We start from the raw sequence: 18,758 nt of genomic DNA on the forward strand, positions 1-18,758 counted from the left end.
CTGCCATTTCATACACTCGCGCTACGTCAAAAGATATCAACTATACCAATACTCACTAAACACTGTGTTGTCAGTTTCTCGGGCTGACTGTTTGGCTTGCTCTACTCGCCACCAAATTACTCTAGGTCCGACCAACATGGCGCCCGTCGTAGATATGAGCGACAAGAACGCGTGGGATGATTCTCTACTGATCGATTCCTGGGATAGCGCGGTTAATGAGTATAAAGTACGTCTTCATGAACCACCATTTCGTGATCTTTGGAGGATATCGACTAAACAGAATAGAAATATCACAGCATCCACCAATCGGGTAAGAAGCTCGAAGACGTCCTAACTGAGGAGGAGCTAAAGGAACTACGGGCGTAAGTAGCTTCTAACGCTGTACGTGATGATGCTGACGTTTGTAGGGACTATGGAGACTTGATGGATGGAGCGGAGACGGCATCGGCAGCAGCAGAGACTAACGGCGTCGCGGATCATGAAGATATCGATACGCCAATGTCAGAAACCAATAGCGTTGCTCAGGCAGACCAAAGCGGTCCGTCGCCGCAGCAGGTACGTGGACATGCGAAACAGTCGAGTACCGAACCCTGTCTTACAAGAACCAGGAACCAGATCTCTCCGGAGAGCAAGAACCGCAGATCCAATCGCCAAGGGCTGAGGCTCCTCCGGTGCCACATGCTGCCGGAAGTCTTGCAGGTGCCATGCCGCAGGCCATTCTTGGAACAGGTAAGTCTTGATTTTGACAGCCGTTGCTTCCGGACGATGTGGGGAGCTTGACAGTTGATGACATGCTGACTGTGTACAGTACAGGATGAGAATATGAAGAACATTATGATGTCGTGGTATTATGCCGGTTACTATACTGGTCTGCATGCTGGACAACAGCAGGCTCTCAAGGAGCCCCCATCAACACAGTAGCAGATCCACAGAATGACGACTCTTGAAAGCATTTTACGTCAAACTGTGGCTGCCCAGCGCGTTTGGAAGGCACAGTAGACACTTGGAGGCTTGAATGTCATTATTTTGAACCAATAGGGTGAGAAACCTCATGGTCCAGCCCTTGTACGCGACTGACCACCTATACAGGTTGTGCCTCAAAACTTCGGGAACACAGGCTGCGAGATGAAAGCTCTGCAGTTCCTTCATGCGGCTGGCGAGTTCCCAGCCCCATAGCTCAGGCATCTTGAATAGTTGTGTCCCTGCGCTTATAGCCTTGGTGGTTCATAGATTACCGAATCGGGCGGAAGCGAGACAGATCTGCGACACCACCGCGACAGTCTCGAACCCACCTCCAACGGTTCGAGCATCAAACACCCCCGCCGTTGCGCCCAGCCAAGTGCGCATCACCAAAATCTCGCCATTCTTGCAGGCGATCAACGTTTCTCCCAGTGCCATGCCGAGAGCAGGGGGCTGGTGTTTCGCCATGTGCGCGACCGGCCTGCAAGCTCTTCAGTGTCAACAATTTCATGCGTGGATTTAAGGAATAGAATATCCCCAGGCATAAACTTTCTCCTCATCTCATCGCTCTTGCCTCATAATACCAGTGCTCCACTCTCTTTCTCTTACTTCATCTGCTTCTTATTGTCCGAGCCGGCCCTCGTAGTGCCCTTTCAATCCTTCAACCTTCTATCGTACATTCTAGTGCTTGCAGCGCAGGCTTACGTTCACTTTTACGACACTTTACACGATACGCAATCTAGTCATAATGAAGTACTTCACAGCACTACCCTTGGCAGCCGCGCTTGCATCCGCCGAGATGCAGGTCATGAGCCTTGCTCCTGCCGCCGCGACTGGCGCGATGACACACACTGTAAGCGCATCCTCGAGCCCTATTATTGAGCTTCATTTAACAAATTGTAGGTCGTCGTTGGTGGAATGAAGCCTGTTGCAACCGGCATGGCGCCCGTTCTAGGATACAGCCCCGAAGCCATCAAGGCCGCTGTCGGCGACATGGTCATATTCGAGTTTATGCAGAAGAACCACACTGCCACCCAATCAACCTTTGCTGAGCCCTGTAAGAAGATGGAGGGAGGAATGGACTCTGGCTTCATGCCCAACCCCGAGGGCAAAGCTGGCGTCACATGGAACATGACTGTTGAGACAACAGACCCGCTTTGTAGGCTTTCCACGTTTATCGAGAAGGTGTAACAAAGACTAACATCATTAAGGGTTCTACTGCAAGCAACAAAACGGTATCCATTGTGGAAAGGGCATGGTATTCAGTATCAACGCTGCCGAGACTGGCGACAAGACCATGGCCGACTTCAAGGGTCTCGCCATCAAGACCAACGGTACAAGCCTCGTTGCAGGCGACCTCCAGTCTGTTGACCCCAACGCCGCTGCCGCCCCTACTACCGTCACCATTGAGGCTGGAGGTGCCGCCGCGACTGGAACCGGCAGCAGTGCTCTCGCTTCCGCCACCGTTGTTGCTGGACAGGGAACAGATGGTGCTGGTCAGACTTGCTCATGCCAGTGCCTCTGCGGTATGGCTTCTTTCCCCGAGACCGCAGCCATCAACAACTTCGGTGGATTCCCCGGCATGATTGCCTAAACGCCCTCACGACGAAACTTGGAGAGACGGTAATGAGGAGGATGGATCGACTGGGTGTATGCGTCTGGTTGGTCTTGGGTGGTGGTCGAGAACAACATTCTTATGACGGATTCGGCAAAAACGCTTCTGGTTTAGCATTTGTCCGGATTCTTATACCATTTTTATCATTTGCTGGGGCGTTTCGCATTATACCGTAATCCACATGCTGCGATGATTGCCGCGCGGTGGTGCTATTTAGGACTTGATTGCAAAGATGTAAACCTTTAGTATTAGAGCTAGATCCAAGAGATCGCACTTTCAAACTCTATGTTTTCCCTCAAAAATGTTGTTGGTACTTTACTGGTGTTATTCAGCTGTGACAAAATATTCTGTGTCGCATGGGAAACTAGGCGCGATGGGTTTCTCACGGCGTTCAAAATCAGAAATCGGTGTATTCGGTATATCGAAAATCAATCCAAGCACACTCTTTCGCCTTCTAATCCAAATCCAAGAAACTCCGCTCCCATGATGACAGGCTTCTAAACAGGTTGACCTGCGACTGTGGCGTGTCAAACTGTTGTCGTTATCGCGTTGCACATCTTGTCTGACCGCTCATTTCTTAGCGCCCTCAGCAGCCTTCTTTGCCTCAGCTACACAAGGAGTCAGCATCGGATTGTTACACACAGCGCATAGCCTTTTCAAGTCTGTGCAGGCTCAGAATGCGACGATGGTAACTTACCAGCAGCTTGCTTAGCACGCATGATCTCCGCTACGTTCTCCTTGGTGCGTGCGAACTCGGTACCGGATTGCTGCAGCCTGTGATCAGCCAACATCCTTCAAACCCCCTATAGACAGCTTCTCTCATATGCACATACAGTGTTCTTGCCTTTCTATTTGTCAAGTCAGCGGATGATTCTTTGAAGAAAACCACGGCACGTGTAGTTGTGCATGGTAAAAACAGCGACAGAACATACCTTTCCGGCCTGCTCCTTGAGGTTCTTCTCCCGAGCCTTGTCGCGCTGGTTGCCACGAGCCATTTTATCGTCTTTTTCGAAGGTGATGCACGTAAAGTTTCCCGAGTTTGTCTCTTCGGGCTGGTTGTTGCAGCGTGCGAGGTCTTGACTTGGAATACTCCTTAAGGGCGCTGAGGAAATTAGAGGTTTGGGTAGTCAGCGGCGGAAGTTCTGATAAAAATAGCGCGTTGTTTGTTTCCGCTGGCCAATCGATGGCAGGGGAAATCACGGGCTAGAACGTGGAAGGGGAAGCCGCGATTCGGGGTTTCTTCGCCACGTGCATGGACCTTCACGATCTTCCTTTTTCATCGAGATCGCTGTTTACTTTTGCTTATAGTACCCGTTGTTGCACCGTTGTGGACTTGACGTCCGTTGTTCCGCACATGCTCCCTGCTGCCGTTGGCCTGGTACGAGCAACTTCTGGTTCTGAAAATGAGCCACTCTGGATCACAACCCAGCACCACCAATGTTTACTCTTCACTGTGATCACATCTCGCAAGCTCAAATATACGAAAAAACTAGGCTACATCTCACAAACTAGCTTGCATCGTGCGACTCGCAATGCACATCAGGCGGCAGTGGCTACTGTTAGCACGTTCAGCGCCCCGCATAAGGCTGAAGGTTGACTTCGCCAGCGGTACTCTACAGCCCGCTATTTGCGCCAATAGTTCTGAGATAGGTTGAGCCGCCAGCTGTATAAGAAGGCTGCACGGGCTTCCTTACATAGCCTCTCCTTCTATGTCTCTAGGCATCAGCCCTCTGTCACACTCCTCTCTGAATCTCTACTGAACTATCTCATTCACAATCGTCCTATGGTATTTGTCTGCCGCTTGTCGTAGTAGATCAACGCAACTCTCGAGTTGCGACCCCAGTGGAGATGGCTCAGTACGTCTATCAGCCTTTGAATGAAAGCAACAGCGAGATCAGGCTGATAACGTTGCTACCTTCATCGGATCGAGACAGCGAAGTGATCTGCGACCTCAAAATTGTTCGGCTTACAAAAGAGGACGCCCCACACTACATAGCACTATCGTACACCTGGGGTTCCGCAGAATCGCCTACGAGGCTTCGAGTCTCGTCAGAAAATGATCACAGTATCGATATTACCAGAAACCTTGCAGAAGCTTTACCGTATCTTCGCGATCGTGTTTCACCCAGAACACTATGGATCGATAGCATTGCTATCGACCAAAAAGATCTAGCGGAGAGGAGCCAACAGGTCCAGCGGATGGCTGATATCTACAGTTTAGCAGCGGGAGTGATTGTTTGGCTGGGCAAAGACGACGCCAGCAGTAAGGTGGCCATGGAAACGTGCATGATCCTTGGTACCAAGGTTGAGGTTGAATTCAACGGAGAAAAGAAACTGAGAAGCCTGACTGATGAACCGGATGATGCTCATTGGGTCGACATGAGACAACCGCTTCCGTACGACTTCGCAACATGGCAGGCGATCCTAGAACTTCTGCGCCGACCGTGGTTCCATCGCCTCTAGATTTGGCAGGAAATAAGTCTAGCCAAATCGAACGCTGTCATTATGTGTGGCACCGACACGATGCTATGGAAACGACTCCGCACATTGCTAGATTGTATTGCCTATAAACGCTGCCTAATTCCATTTGTAGGCGATGAGACTGAAGACGCAAGTGTGTTCGTGTCGAACGCGTATAGTCTAGCAAGGGGCATGGAAGTTTCGCTTTTGGATCTGCTTGCATACATGCGACATGCTCAATGTCACGATCCACGAGACCGGGTATACGGTATCTTGGGATTATCATTCAAGATTGGCACGGGAACAGACCTACGACCCGATTACAACAAGCCAATAGTGGACGTGTACATGGACCTTATGATGGCCTCAATGCAGAAGTTGAGACGTCTTGACTTGTTGTCCCTATGCAGATACGAGGAAACGAGAGGAAACTGGCCATCCTGGATACCTTATCTCATGGACTTGGAAAAGGGGCGTCGCATAGCCTCGTTTGCGTCTGGGAAGTCATGCTGTGAGGTAGAACTGCTGGAAAACAGGATACTGCGGATGACCGGAATACGCCTGAGTCAAATCACCATGGTAGATGAGTTTGATGCGTCTTATGAAAACGCTGAATCTGCGATCCAACGGTGGGCGAATCGTTTAGATATGGCTTCCGATTACGTCGATGGCAAATCTCTTGCCGAAGCGTTGTGTCTCGCCATCTGTGGAGGTGACCTGGCAGACTACTATGTGCCAACTCTCAAGTCGCATCCAGGCCTAGCATCATCGGTAGCAGTGCTTAAAAACACCGTGCAGCCTGAATTCAGTACGGCTGTCACGGATTGGGATAAGAAGGACTTCTTCCACCACGTATTCACCATGTGCAGAGACCGAGCACTCTTTACAACGTCCTCTAATCACATCGGTATATGCCCCAAAGATACCCGCAAGGGTGACCAGATTTGCGTATTACTTGGATGTGATGTCCCAGTAGCCATACGTTCAGACTCGAATGGGCATTACAAGATAATCGGAGATAGCTACGTGCCCGGATTTAGCAGCAATGAAGGGTTCTTAGGACCTCTACCTAAAGGTTATAGAGAGGTGCAACACTATAGCGCTCAATCAGGGATGGATTATTGGGTCTACCTGAATTCGGAGACTGGGAAGATTCAGGTCGGAGATCCAAGGCTGGGTGATGAGCTACCGTCAGGGTGGCAGCGAGTCACAGATATTGAAAGGCAATTCTGGGAAGAGCATGTCCATGATGGCGCGTCGAGTACGCGGACATATCTTGATCCTAGGTTGACGAAGCCGGAGCTACTTAAGCGCGGAGTACCGCTGGAAGATATTGAGTTTTCGTAGGCGACGAATTTCGGGAATGTTGACCAAGTGAGTTCCTAGTGCTCGAGGCTATTACGAATCCTCACAAGCTGTGTTGTAAAAATACAGATGGTGTGAAGGTAGGGCCCGCGATGCGAAGCACGTGAAGGAAAGAATCGCGACAAGCGGGGCTTATCTGTCAGACTACGCGCTAAGCGAGACCCTGATCAAAGTGATCGCGCTCTCCCGCGCTATGTGCAGAACATTTCCCCTCGCTTCTACACCAACATATCCACTCGATCCACCACCATGCCTATCTCCAAGAAGGACAGAGTACGTTGAATACCAAACACTGGCTGCTGCTGATGTGATATACTGACACCCTAAAAAGATCCAGCGCGAGCACAAGAAGGCGGACAAGGCTGGCACCCGCGCGCCAGTCAAGGCAAACGGCCTGCCCGTGAAGCCGCCCAAGCCCACGTCCATCGTAGGCACTCTCGCGCTTCCTACCTGATGCTCTTGCATTGCATGGCATCATTGCGCACAGCTGACCATCCATTTAATACAGTGCCAGAACTGCCGCCGCGAGATCGTCAACACCAACAAGGCGCAGCTCGAGGCCCATGCCGCCAGCCACGACGCCACGACGTGGCCCAAGGAGAAGTGCTGGCCAAACGACTTCTGAAGGATTTTGTCTTGGGCTTGGAATGGTCGGCTGGACTACAATCAGTGGAGGCACACACACGCGAATATCCTTTGATGGGGAATATCCAGCAGAGGGCAGGCAAATGACCGACTTCGCACTACGAGGAAGGACGTCTTAGTTGCTGTATGATTATACCACATGGTCCAAAGGAAGGACATGTCACCCCGCAGCCACGCACGCTTGCCGTGGCAGGCATGCGAGCAGCCAGTAGTCACACTGAAGACTCAGTATTTGAATGGCACCTGTCACATACTCATGGAAAGCACAAGTGCTCCCTGATGCTGTTTATCTGCACACACACACACACACACACACACACACACATGTTTTTGCAAGACTCTCCCTGGTATGACCAGCGATTCGCACCGGAAGCGTAGTAGCCTCACCGGTATCCACACCTCTGTCGTCTGAGCTACACAGTCTGTCCGCACGCATGTTCGAGATGTGTCGCTGATATCCCAGCACTAACCCAAGACTCTCCCACTCGTTCGCGAAAGCAGTGGAGCCCTCTCTTCCCGATTCAACCTCTCTTCACCCTCGCCGCCTCCATGGCTGCTCTTCGTCCTCCAAACAATATACGAGTACCCAAGCGGTGGATAGAAGAATACACTGTGCAATGTTAGACCATCCACTCCTATCAGATAAAACGCCATCCTACATCAGTAGCAGACTGGCAAGCGCATCATGCTGAACTCGTCTCTTGACATAGTCTGGATCCACGTATGTGTCAGGGGCATGGTCATGATGTTGGACACGCCATGGGCCGAATGCAGAATCCAAGATAAGCCAAAGCCACAGTCCCGTTGCAAGCACCGATTTTGCAGCCTCGAACATAAGCACCTGGTAGGGCGTCGCAATCGCCTTGCGCTGTACGTATACGATGAACACGATGCCTGCAGCCATAAATGCCGTCATTGAGGGTGCACTTTCAAGACTGTTAGTCTGCGCAGGACACGCATATTGCAACAAAGCGCAAGCAAGACCCACAAGAAGGAGTAGAAGTCCTCTCGGTAAGGAAACACCATCTGTTCCCATGCGAAGAACCCCAAAATGACCATTGTGGGTATTGAAACGATGGCCTGGAAGATGCCAAAGCCCCGAAGAGTCTGTTGCCCAAGAGGGCGATTGTCCACACTTGCCATGCCAGTGACGCTGCTCAACAGTACGAGTTATTAGCCCTGGAGTAATTTAATGTGCAAAAAGAGGTTTGCCATCCGGTAATGTTGAAAGAAAACGGAGCATCGATGTACCTTGTGGTCTTGAACCCGAAATCGCGGTGAGGTGCAAATGCTGCTGCCTAGGCATGTGAAACATTAATATGAAGGATTGTGGCGCAGCTTGAATATCGTATTGATCCAACCCAAAAGCACGAAAGTCCGCCTTGCTCTACCGATTGATTGCATGCATGCTTATCTTTTGTCCAACATCACATTTTCCCCACCTCTACGAAATGCTGAGCAAAAGCCGAGATCCACTAGATTCAAAATCGAGGTTGGCAGTACTGGTATCGTTTACTACAGTATATGTAATATGATTTGTTGCATTTGCCATCCCTTGCTGGAGGTCATTAACACTGCCATAAATCCGTAGACGTTACATATCGCTCTACTTCTTTTCTAGCCTACTCTTCTCGTCGTTCAATATCTCCTCAACATTATCTTCAATGCTTGGTCCTTTCGGCTGCCATCCTACTAACTTCTTCGCCCTCTCCGCCTTACCGCGGCTGTTGAAACCCCAGCTTACAGCTTCGAAACCTGCCTGCTCAATCGCCTTGTCCTTGCCAAGCTTTTCCTCTTTCAACTCTTTCTTGTCGACGAGACCTAGCTCCGTTGCCTTCTTACCCATGAGGCGCGCAAGATCTGCCCATAGATGCTCTCCGTTCTCTACGAGATAGTACCCCTGTTCGTTCCAGAGCTTGGAATCGGTGTTGCTATTCACGGCGGCTTCGGTCAGCAGAACGAAGAGTTGGGCAAGGTCTGAGACGTGGACGTTGTTCCAACGCGCTTTTCCTTGGCCGATGATGGGAATGTATTGACCAGTCAAGATCAAGTGTGCAAGTTCGTATGCCTGTCTGCTTCTAGTGTTCAGCGGGCCTCGTCCACGCCCGTAAATGGTCGGTGGGCAGAGGATAGCTGTCTTGACTGACTCAGATCCAGCTGCCAGCACAAGGTCATCGACGTTCTTGTGGAAAGCATCCTTTGGCAATCCAGTCAAGTCTTGCACGGCTGTCCAATCGTTGTATTCACGTTCCGACCATTCGCCCAACTTGTTGTCGTCTCGCATAGTCTCCCAGCACAGGATACCAGTGCCACCAGTGTGCAGCCAGAATCCAGGCTTTTCCTTGGAGTGGCCAGATGCCAGACCCTTTGCGATCGCTTTCGCGGCGCCTTCGTGGTCAGATGCATCCGCAGTGTCTGCGAATCGTTAACGCTGACTGCATTGTCACTCAATCCCATGGGTAACTCACGAATTACTACATCCGCCTTTGCTGCCTCATCTTCCAGGATCTTGGAGTCGTCCAAACCACCAATAACGATCCGCACCTTGGGGAAAGCCTCGGTGACAGACTTGGCTTTCTCCTCTATACCCTCATCAGTATGCTGCACTGCCCACGGAGAGAGCACTAATAACTACCTGTCCGCACAAGAGCCGCAATCTCGTAATCAGAGTGCTTGTTGTACAGCGCAAAGAGGGTGTCGCCTCCAATATAGCCAGTTGCGCCGGTGCTGAAGGGGGTGAGAAATTAGCAAGTCGATCGACATTTCGACGGGTTTACGTACAGAAAGATTTTAGGTGCCATGATTAAACTATTAGAATATGAATCTGTGATGCGGGTTGCTAGAATTCTGTCTTGCGTTTGTGCTGATGCACCTCATATCATTGATGGAGCACTACGACCGCATGTGACGTCATCACGCCAGAAACATCGGGACTACTGGAAGAACCTTTTATCGCACGGCAAGCCCCAAATCTAGCCCTACTGATGTTGCATACAGAACGTCACCTTTGCGCCTGGTACTGTTGTTAACGGCTACAACCATCCTTACACTCACATAAGACCTGAATCAGTATGTAAGTGGCGTGTCGCATAGCTGCATCTTGCACAGCTTGCATCCTCTCGGCACGTGGTTGTCTCAAAAAGGCCATTCTTTATGTCCATAGGTATGGCAACGATAGATTACTGTAAACTGCGGCTCAAGCCACTTCTGACACCTCTGGAAATTGATCACCAACTTTGGAGAATGCGCCCTCTTTTCCTTTTTTCAACGTCATATCCAAGAAGGTAGCAACATATTCGGTTACAAGGGTTGTCATTCTGCGACCCTCGATATTACCCAGAAGCTCTCCAACCTCCGCTGGCAATTTCCCATCTAGACCCAACGCGGTTATGACCAAGGGAAGGTCTGAGAAGCTGTAGTGCGCAGCGTTCTTGACTTCGAACTCCTTCTTCCAACCAACGAGGTGTGGCCAGAGAGTCTTCCAGGATGGATCAGTCTCTTGTGTCTTGTTTTCGTGGCCCATGAGCATGAAGAGACCGTCGAAGCCGGTTGTTAACACAGAACCAAACATGGAGCCGTCAAGATTGACTCCACCTCTGAGAGAAGGCATATTCATCATTGCAGTAGCTGCTGCTGCACCACCCAAGGAATGTCCAACAACGGCCATTTTGGATACCCTTTCACGGCGCAAACCTGTTGGAAATAGATCTTTCGAAGCCGAGACGTTGTAAATCTGGTTAGAGACGAACTCAATGTCCGCGACTCGTGTGCTAAGGGCAAGCTCAATGTCCGCGTCGCTGTCAATCTCGACGCCGGTCACTATGGTACCATCGGGGAACTCAACCATGTCGGCATCGTAGGGGTGGTCGATAGAGAGTACCAAATAACCAGCAGACGCGATATTCTGGAGCATGGCATTGTACAGATGTCGAGACGTGGCGAGTGCACCTGAGAACAATACGACGGGCAACAAGTGGCTGGAGCAAGCGTCTTGTCTTGCTGGAGTCACACACGTTTCGAGACCCAGTGATTGGAAGCTTCCGTTAGGGAGACCGTATGCGCCAAACTTGGTATCCATGAAATTTGCTGTAGCAGGCGGCATATAGGAATCGATTTTTCGGCGGCGACAATGAGTGACGGGATGAAAGCTGGACACCACGACAGATCGAGGACTGCTGTTATTGGCGTATGGATCTAAGCGACTATGGTCTGTGAGCGATGCGGAAGCGACCGTCACATCGTAGTGGTGGGACCCGAGGACGGGGAGTACGGTTCTGGCAGATACAATGCCTGGCGAAGATGCCAGAAGTACAAGTAAAAGTGAATTGCAAAGACCCATGATATCGAAGATTGATGAGGAAGATGGTATGCGGGATTTCGCTGCGATTTGGAAGGAAAGGGTAGAGAATGCTAGCTGTGTTCAATTCGTAGCAGTGCTGCAGTGGTATCTATAGTTCCGGCTTGAGTGGAAGATATATGCTCGACCCTCTTCAAACCGCTCTATCATGACCAAAAGCAGACATAGCAGCAGGTACCATCGTAATTAGCCAAAGATGACAATGCAGCAGAGCCGCAGTTTGACCGATATAGTTGGTACAGGTGGTTCTCTCCGGTGGCTCATCGGTGGTATTAGTGTTTAGTCTCAACGAAGCCTAGACGCGTTCTTTCGCTTCCTAAATCGGTTAAGTTGAATGGCACCGACTCTATTAGGGCCCGCCGCTCGTATGCTTCGTTCGTCGTCAAGCGATACCATTTCCTAAAGCATTCTTCTTGACATTCCGAAGTCTTCAATGTTGTCTGGAAACAACCCCTCTTTGGGTGTCGTGCACTAGCAATCAAGCCTTGCCACCGCAATCCAACTCAGCGTTCGTGAGATCGCAAGCAACATGTCACCGAGCATTGGGCCGTATGATGGTCGTAAGGCTCGACGAAAACGATGCGGAGCCTGTTCCAAGCGAAAGATCAAGGCGAGTGTTCTGGCCATCTACAGTCTGACCTCGCTGACAGGCTAAGTGCGATGGAGGAATGCCATGTGACCGCTGTAAACGGACACAACAAGCATGCATAGCACCCACACGGCCCGCGACTTCGAGCTTCGTCTTCGTCAACCCAAGAACCAAGCCCGAAATGCGGCTTTTATCACAAGTTAGCTTGGACAAGACTGAGGAAGAGGTGAAATACTTCTTTAGCTCATTTTTGCCTATGAACACTTTCTCGCATGGTAACTTGCTAGTGCAAAGGGAGCTGCAAAGCATGATGCACTCCTCGAACGCTTTGAGAGATGCTCTTTGCGCAATAGCGTCTCTACACAGATTCCAGCAAATTCAATGTTCAGGACCAGGGATTAAGGATATGAACTGGCGCCGGAGTGCAATGCAGCTTTATGTTGGATCGGTTCGCTGTGTTCAAGCCCAGATTACCCAGAACAAATTTGCAGACGATCCTTCCACTCTCTGGACGACGTTTCTTCTTGGCCTTTTTGAGGTATGCAAAAAATGTTCGAGCAGACGTGATCATAGTCTGACATAGCTTAGTTGATGTGCGATGCCAGCGGAACCAATTGGCTCTCGCACTTCCTGCACGGAACTTGCACGATTCTACGTCTTCAACATCCTTCCTGCCTTGCTCTTGCAGACGAAGAAAGTACGCGAAAGCGTACCTTCTTCCTCTCTGCCCGCATATTCGAGATATCGAGGGCCTTGATCTACTCTGAGCCTACCTTCTTAAGTGAGCCAGCATGGACTAGCGCACTAGCAGATCTTTGGAGCGGCGAAGGAGCCGCTTTTTGGCACCCCAAGGAAGCACTCTTCGATATGCTGCCTAGCTTTTCCGAATTGAGTATACGCGCAATCCAGTATTGCGCATCAGAAGCAGAGCATCTATCGGAAAAAGTGCAGACTGAACAAGCGCAGTACCTGGCCGCTGAAGGCTTGCTACTTCAACAATCTTTGCATGAATGGTGGGATGGCAGCAACGTATGGCAGTCTGCATCAGGTGCATTGGACCCAGAGCTTCTTGTCGCCCATGTGTACTATCATGCCGTTAGCATCTACCTCTCAGGTACTTATGACTATCATGTGCACTGGACCAAGCCTACGGCGCCACGTGCGCCGATTTTACCCCGTACTCAGATCGAGTGGCACACACACGAAATCCTTCGGTTGAGTCGTGAGTTATTGGTCACTGGAATTGCAGGGGTGCTGCTGTTCTTCCCTTTGAGGGTCGCAGGAGCGCGTGTTCGGACTACCCATGATATGAAGGAAATCTTGACCTTGTTCCATATTGTGTTGCAACGTGGGTATGCCGTTGCTGACGCGTTGACGGCGGATTTATTGGAGTTGTGGGGATGTAGAATTGTACCGTAGATGTCAGTGGAATCCAGAGAGATGGATACGTCCTGAACAGTAAAACTCCTCGCGACGACTTCGAATCTTGTAACGCAAGAGGTCATTGCAAGGTACACATGGACGATTGGAGAAAGTGCATGGGGTGCTTTGACGGCCAATCACGTTTGCGTTATTGGCTGTTGCAGCGCCTTGCCTATTTCAGCTAATAGGAAAAGGCTTGGCATAGCAGCACCGCTCGCAGCTTTCTGACGGGAACGTCGACGCCGCCGCCCACGCATTGCACCTCCACAACCACCACCCACATCGTCACAATGGCTCTCGGACCTTCTGACATCCACGCAAAGACCAAGACCACGTATGTCCGCAACCCCGTCGAACGCAATCGCAGCCACCTTCCCCGAATGAAACCGGTCCTCGAACCACATTCCAGCGCACAACCATCGGAGTAGCAAAGGGAATAGGCTGACAATGGCATAGATGGCACATCGGCTCATGGGGTAACCCCTACGAGGGTGGTGGCCGACCCGGAAAGGGCGTCGTCACCTACGCACTGAGCCCCAACCGTCAGCGCCCCATGGCCACCTTCATCGGCAAGGGCTTCTGGAACGTCGTGCGCCGCTCGAGGAACCAGGTCCTCTACTTCATCCCACCTCTGGCCATCGCATACGGCACTATGCAGTGGGCTATCGAGAAGTGAGTTGATGGATATTGATGAGAATAGCAGGGACATGGCAGGGCATTGGTGCATGGGAAAGCAGGCTAACAATGGTAATAGGAACGAGTTCCTCAACTCCAAGACTGGCCGCGCCCTGTACGGCGACGAGGAGTAAGCGAGCGGAGAAGAAGAGCGATGAAGGTGGGTGTATAGTAAGAGGAGTTGGAGGGAGGAAGCGGAACACGACAATTCTCTTTGCATCAAGCCAACGAATAGACTGTACAACCAACATGCACGTTCCTTTCCACCCGTGTCGCGTTCTCAATCTACTAGACAAAAGTCTGTCGCCCAGTACACGGCCCTTCATTGATCACTTCATACTCGGGGATTACACCACCCTCGAAAGGCGCAGTAATAGTGACTGTCTCCTGGTCACTCGGATACGTTGTGACATGTCCCTCGCCCGTCAGGTCGGCAGCGAACAGCAGACCGCCTTTGCCTCCGTACAACCACAGCTCCCGAGACGGGTCTTGAGGCAGAGTGATGTGCGCGAGTCCAGCTAGCAACTGTACGATCCTCGGCATTGTCAGCGCAAATTAGTGTACGAGGGAGATCTGACTCACTGTGGCACAGGAGCGTTATGCAATCCGCCTTCGAAGCGTGGTGGCTGGACAACGTAGCTTAGATCCGTCACATTCCCTAGGTTTAATGCACGGCTTCCTGTGATGCCTGCTGTTGTGGATATCAAGAAAGGATTCCTCAGACGCCAACACTGGATGGTGGAGGTGTTTTGAGGCGTGGTGACTAACGCAGGCGCCGTAAGGTAGAGGGTGTTGTTTGATGTATCGCACGTTTGGGCAGTTATAAGGGAAGACAAGGAGAGCACGGCGAAGGCAGATATAGAGAGATGCATTGTTGCAGAAGGCTATGTTATGATCTCGGAATGACTAGCAGTTGGGTAGCCTCTTATGTTCAAATATATTGCGGTGCGAAAGAACAAAGTTGGTGCTGTACTACGCTATCGCTACGGGCTGACGACCCCGGGGTAATAGCTGGTCGGACATAAGATAATGAAACTAGTAGATCGGTGCATGAAGGCGCATCTGGATGATCGACATGCAGTGCATTGATGGAGATGTATGGGTATGACATTATAGACCGCTTAGGTGTGATGTGGTCATGTATGGCGGCCGGGCTGAAGCAGAAGCCAATCTAAGAAGAGCAGTCGTTATTCATCACCAGTGCGTCTCTTTGCAAAGCATTGGGATGAAGAGAATAAGCTCAATAGATGAAGGTTTACCAAAGTCAAGTTCTAGGCCTAGGCTCTAGCACATGTTCACGCGTACAGGCGACCCCGCTTAGTAAGGTCGGCATGTCGGTGGCATGTAGAACTTCGATGATTCTGTCATATCCTAGCTTTCGCCATCGAAGCGCACCCGCCACAAGACATTCTCCTACTGCCAGCTCGAGGCAGTCTGAACAGGCGCGGTATTACTCTCACCCTACTTATCTGTAATATACCCAAACCCATCATTATACCCCACCCCGCAGTCCCGTCACATCTGTTCCGCCGCCATGTCGACACTCCTCCGCCGCTCAGGCAACTTAGCGCGACTATCCCGACCCTGCCTCAACGCTGCCACGAGGGCACCACGCACATTACGCACACGAGCACCAATACCACAATGTATATATACCCAGCAACGGGCGCGGCGATTCGCAACCGGCCCGCCCGAGGAGCCCAAGAACAAGAAGGAGGGCGAGGCAGCCAAGAAGGATGGCCAGGCAGATAAGCATGAGCCTGCTGATTCTGCAAAGAAGGAAGGAGAGGCCCAGATGTCCAAGCTTACACCCGAGGAGGAGAAGATGCTGGATCAATTAGTCTCCTTCGTGTCAATGGGCGTCCCCAAGTCGCAGAAGCAGAATATCAAGGAAGCAATGGAAGAGATCAAGCGCACCGGAATACCACCGGAGCTACGACACGAGATGGACAAGCTGGAGAGAGGCGAGAAGCTGGATCTGGCCACCGCGGCCAAGATCTCGCGGCTAACAACCAACATGGCCCGCAAGGCGGCTGATCAGCATCAGCAGAAATTCAAAGAGGATGGTTCGCAGGAACCACACCAGAAGTCAGGCGCACACGACCCAGGCCCAGGTACAGGCAAAGGTTCCAAGGGTGGCGCTGGCGGAGCTGGCGGACCGGTCGGGCCCATGTTCGGAGGCGGAATGGATACCAACACAATCCTCATCAGCGCTTTCCTCGCATACATCACATACAAGACCATCTTCCCAGGCGAGAACTCCAAGGAGATAACATGGCAGGAGTTCCGAACGACCTTCCTGGACAAAGGTCTGGTCGAGAAGATTGTTATCCTGAATGGCAACAGGGCGAAGGTCCACCTGCACCGTGAGGCTGTCGCTGGCATGTACCCCGACTCGCCATCAGTCAACCAAAACTTCTACTACTACTTCACTATTGGATCCGTTGAGGCTTTCGAACGCAAGATGGACGACGCACAGTACGAGCTGGGCATTCCTAGCTCCGAGCGCATCCCTGTAGCATACTCCAACGAGATCTCCTGGTTCGGCACCTTCTTATCCTTCGGTCCCACTATCCTCCTCCTCGGTTCCCTCTTCTACTTTACAAGACGTGCAGGAGGCGGCGCTGGCGGAGGTGGCGGCGTCTTTGGCATGGGCAAGAGTCGCGCCAAGAAGTTCAACCACGAGACGGACGTCAAGGTCAAGTTCTCAGATGTCGCTGGTATGGACGAAGCCAAGCAAGAGATTATGGAATTCGTCTCTTTCCTCAAGGACCCCAGCCGATTCCAGAAGCTCGGTGCGAAGATCCCTCGCGGTGCTATCCTATCTGGATCCCCAGGTACTGGTAAGACTCTTCTTGCCAAGGCTACTGCGGGAGAGTCAGGCGTTCCTTTCTTCAGTGTCAGTGGTTCTGAGTTCGTCGAGATGTTCGTTGGTGTTGGTGCATCGCGTGTCCGAGACTTGTTCGCCAATGCGCGCAAGAGCACGCCCTGCATCATCTTCATTGACGAGATTGACGCTATCGGTCGTGCCCGATCGAAGCAGAACTTCGGTGGTGGCAACGATGAGCGAGAGGCAACTCTCAACCAGATTCTAACAGAGATGGACGGATTCAACACGACTGAGCAAGTCGTCGTTCTGGCTGGTACTAACCGACCCGATGTTCTGGACAAGGCGCTCATGAGACCCGGCCGTTTCGACAGACACATCAATATCGACAAGCCCACCATGGACGGCCGAGCACAGATTTTCGGTGTACACTTGAAGAAGATCATCACCAACGAAGACATGGAGTTTTTGAAGGGCAGATTAGCAGCTTTGACACCGGGCTTCTCCGGTGCCGACATTGCCAACTGTGTCAACGAAGCTGCTTTGATTGGTATGTAGTAATGCTTCCCTAAATCGTACATGTACTAACGATCCGCAGCCGCTCGTGCCAATGCTGAGACCGTTGCAATGGTACACTTCGAGCAAGCCATCGAGCGTGTCATCGGTGGTCTTGAGAAGAAGTCCCTTGTTCTAAAGCCCGAAGAGAAGAAGACTGTCGCCTACCACGAGGCCGGTCACGCTATCTGCGGTTGGTACTTTAAGTGGGCAGACCCCCTTCTCAAGGTCTCCATCATTCCCCGTGGTCAGGGCGCTCTCGGTTACGCTCAGTACCTTCCCAACGGCGACACATACCTCATGAATGTGAACCAGCTAATGGACCGTATGGCCATGACACTAGGTGGACGTGTATCTGAAGAGCTACACTTCGACACCGTCACCTCCGGTGCATCCGACGACTTCCGCAAGGTCACTCAGATGGCCACAGCCATGGTCAGCAAATGGGGTATGAGCAAGAAGATCGGATACATCTACTTCGAAGATGGCGAGGGCCAGCAACTCACCAAGCCCTTCTCCGAAGACACAGCCAAGAACATCGATATGGAGGTCAAGCGCATCGTTGATGAGGCCTACAAGCAATGCAAGGATCTCCTCACTGAGAAGAAACACGAAGTCGGTCTCGTAGCCGAGGAGCTACTCAAGAAGGAGATGCTTGGCCGTGAGGACATGATTAGGTTGCTTGGACCCCGACCTTACGAAGACAGCCAAGATTTCCACAAGTACTTCTCTGGCGAGTATGGCAAGGCACCGGGATACGTCGAGCCTGCGGGCGACGGTGTCAAGGGGCCTCTAGTACCTCCCAGCCCAGCAACCTTCAAGGATCTGGATTCCAGGAGGTGAGGTGCTGAAGATGTAATTTATATCAATTTCTCTTTTGTGTGCATTATGGCATGTTACGACATGGATGTGGGGTTTTGGCAATGATCAAGGGGTTTCATTCCACTCTAGACGAGCATGCGCAAGGTGTCTTGTTAAAATAGACGCGCGTTTTGGCTTTGTAACAGTATAGTTCATCAGGTCAAAGAGAAAGACCAAGAACGCAATTATCCATTGTAACGTTCAAACTTTGTGGTCTACGTACTCGTCACTTCTTGTTGCGTTCCATATTAATACGTCTTAAAGCAGCTCAATGCTTAGAGTGCGAGGCGCCATACAAGAACAACGAAGTTCCATGTCTGAGCAACGAGAAACCATGCAATGCTAATGAGCGTCCATACAAGAACAGCGAGACAGAAAAATATGAAGACTACGCCGGAGAGAGCGAGTAAAGCAGCCTTGAAGATGT

The 18,758-nt window shown here is 51.3% G+C and overlaps 9 protein-coding genes across 9 annotated transcripts; 6 read left to right on the top strand and 3 right to left on the bottom strand.

Moving 5' to 3' along the window:
• Positions 1-1,708: 1,708 nt before the first annotated feature.
• Positions 1,709-2,554, top strand: J4E82_001484 (uncharacterized protein; the record flags this gene model as incomplete). The annotated part of the gene is made up of 3 exons (XM_051727795.1): positions 1,709-1,813; positions 1,864-2,119; positions 2,172-2,554. The coding sequence occupies 3 exons, from the start codon at positions 1,709-1,711 to the stop codon at positions 2,552-2,554; spliced, it is 744 nt and encodes a 247-aa protein (XP_051592640.1).
• Positions 2,555-3,145: 591 nt separating this feature from the next.
• J4E82_001485 (uncharacterized protein) lies at positions 3,146-3,570 on the bottom strand (the record flags this gene model as incomplete). Its single annotated transcript, XM_051727796.1, has 3 exons — positions 3,146-3,183; positions 3,273-3,342; positions 3,508-3,570. 3 exons carry the CDS (start codon positions 3,568-3,570, stop codon positions 3,146-3,148), a joined length of 171 nt encoding a protein of 56 aa, XP_051592641.1.
• Positions 3,571-4,423: 853 nt separating this feature from the next.
• Positions 4,424-5,038, top strand: J4E82_001486 (uncharacterized protein; the record flags this gene model as incomplete). Its single annotated transcript, XM_051727797.1, has 1 exon — positions 4,424-5,038. One exon carries the CDS (start codon positions 4,424-4,426, stop codon positions 5,036-5,038), a length of 615 nt encoding a protein of 204 aa, XP_051592642.1.
• Positions 5,039-5,080: 42 nt separating this feature from the next.
• On the top strand, positions 5,081-6,382 carry J4E82_001487 (uncharacterized protein; the record flags this gene model as incomplete). Its single annotated transcript, XM_051727798.1, has 1 exon — positions 5,081-6,382. One exon carries the CDS (start codon positions 5,081-5,083, stop codon positions 6,380-6,382), a length of 1,302 nt encoding a protein of 433 aa, XP_051592643.1.
• Positions 6,383-6,649: 267 nt separating this feature from the next.
• J4E82_001488 (uncharacterized protein) lies at positions 6,650-7,025 on the top strand (the record flags this gene model as incomplete). The annotated part of the gene is made up of 3 exons (XM_051727799.1): positions 6,650-6,673; positions 6,732-6,827; positions 6,909-7,025. The coding sequence occupies 3 exons, from the start codon at positions 6,650-6,652 to the stop codon at positions 7,023-7,025; spliced, it is 237 nt and encodes a 78-aa protein (XP_051592644.1).
• A 1,626-nt stretch (positions 7,026-8,651) lies between these two features.
• J4E82_001489 (uncharacterized protein) lies at positions 8,652-9,846 on the bottom strand (the record flags this gene model as incomplete). Its single annotated transcript, XM_051727800.1, has 4 exons — positions 8,652-9,460; positions 9,514-9,627; positions 9,681-9,772; positions 9,827-9,846. 4 exons carry the CDS (start codon positions 9,844-9,846, stop codon positions 8,652-8,654), a joined length of 1,035 nt encoding a protein of 344 aa, XP_051592645.1.
• A 395-nt stretch (positions 9,847-10,241) lies between these two features.
• Positions 10,242-11,123, bottom strand: J4E82_001490 (uncharacterized protein; the record flags this gene model as incomplete). Its single annotated transcript, XM_051727801.1, has 1 exon — positions 10,242-11,123. The coding sequence occupies one exon, from the start codon at positions 11,121-11,123 to the stop codon at positions 10,242-10,244; it is 882 nt and encodes a 293-aa protein (XP_051592646.1).
• Positions 11,124-13,703: 2,580 nt separating this feature from the next.
• J4E82_001491 (uncharacterized protein) lies at positions 13,704-14,222 on the top strand (the record flags this gene model as incomplete). The annotated part of the gene is made up of 3 exons (XM_051727802.1): positions 13,704-13,747; positions 13,870-14,085; positions 14,168-14,222. The coding sequence occupies 3 exons, from the start codon at positions 13,704-13,706 to the stop codon at positions 14,220-14,222; spliced, it is 315 nt and encodes a 104-aa protein (XP_051592647.1).
• Positions 14,223-15,622: 1,400 nt separating this feature from the next.
• YTA12 (Mitochondrial inner membrane m-AAA protease component) lies at positions 15,623-18,313 on the top strand (the record flags this gene model as incomplete). The annotated part of the gene is made up of 2 exons (XM_051727803.1): positions 15,623-17,465; positions 17,514-18,313. 2 exons carry the CDS (start codon positions 15,623-15,625, stop codon positions 18,311-18,313), a joined length of 2,643 nt encoding a protein of 880 aa, XP_051592648.1.
• Positions 18,314-18,758: the final 445 nt, after the last annotated feature.

This window comes from Alternaria postmessia, assembly GCF_024291825.1.
Source record: "Alternaria postmessia strain BMP 2775 chromosome Unknown scaffold_5, whole genome shotgun sequence".
NCBI classification, from domain to species: domain Eukaryota; kingdom Fungi; phylum Ascomycota; class Dothideomycetes; order Pleosporales; family Pleosporaceae; genus Alternaria; species Alternaria postmessia.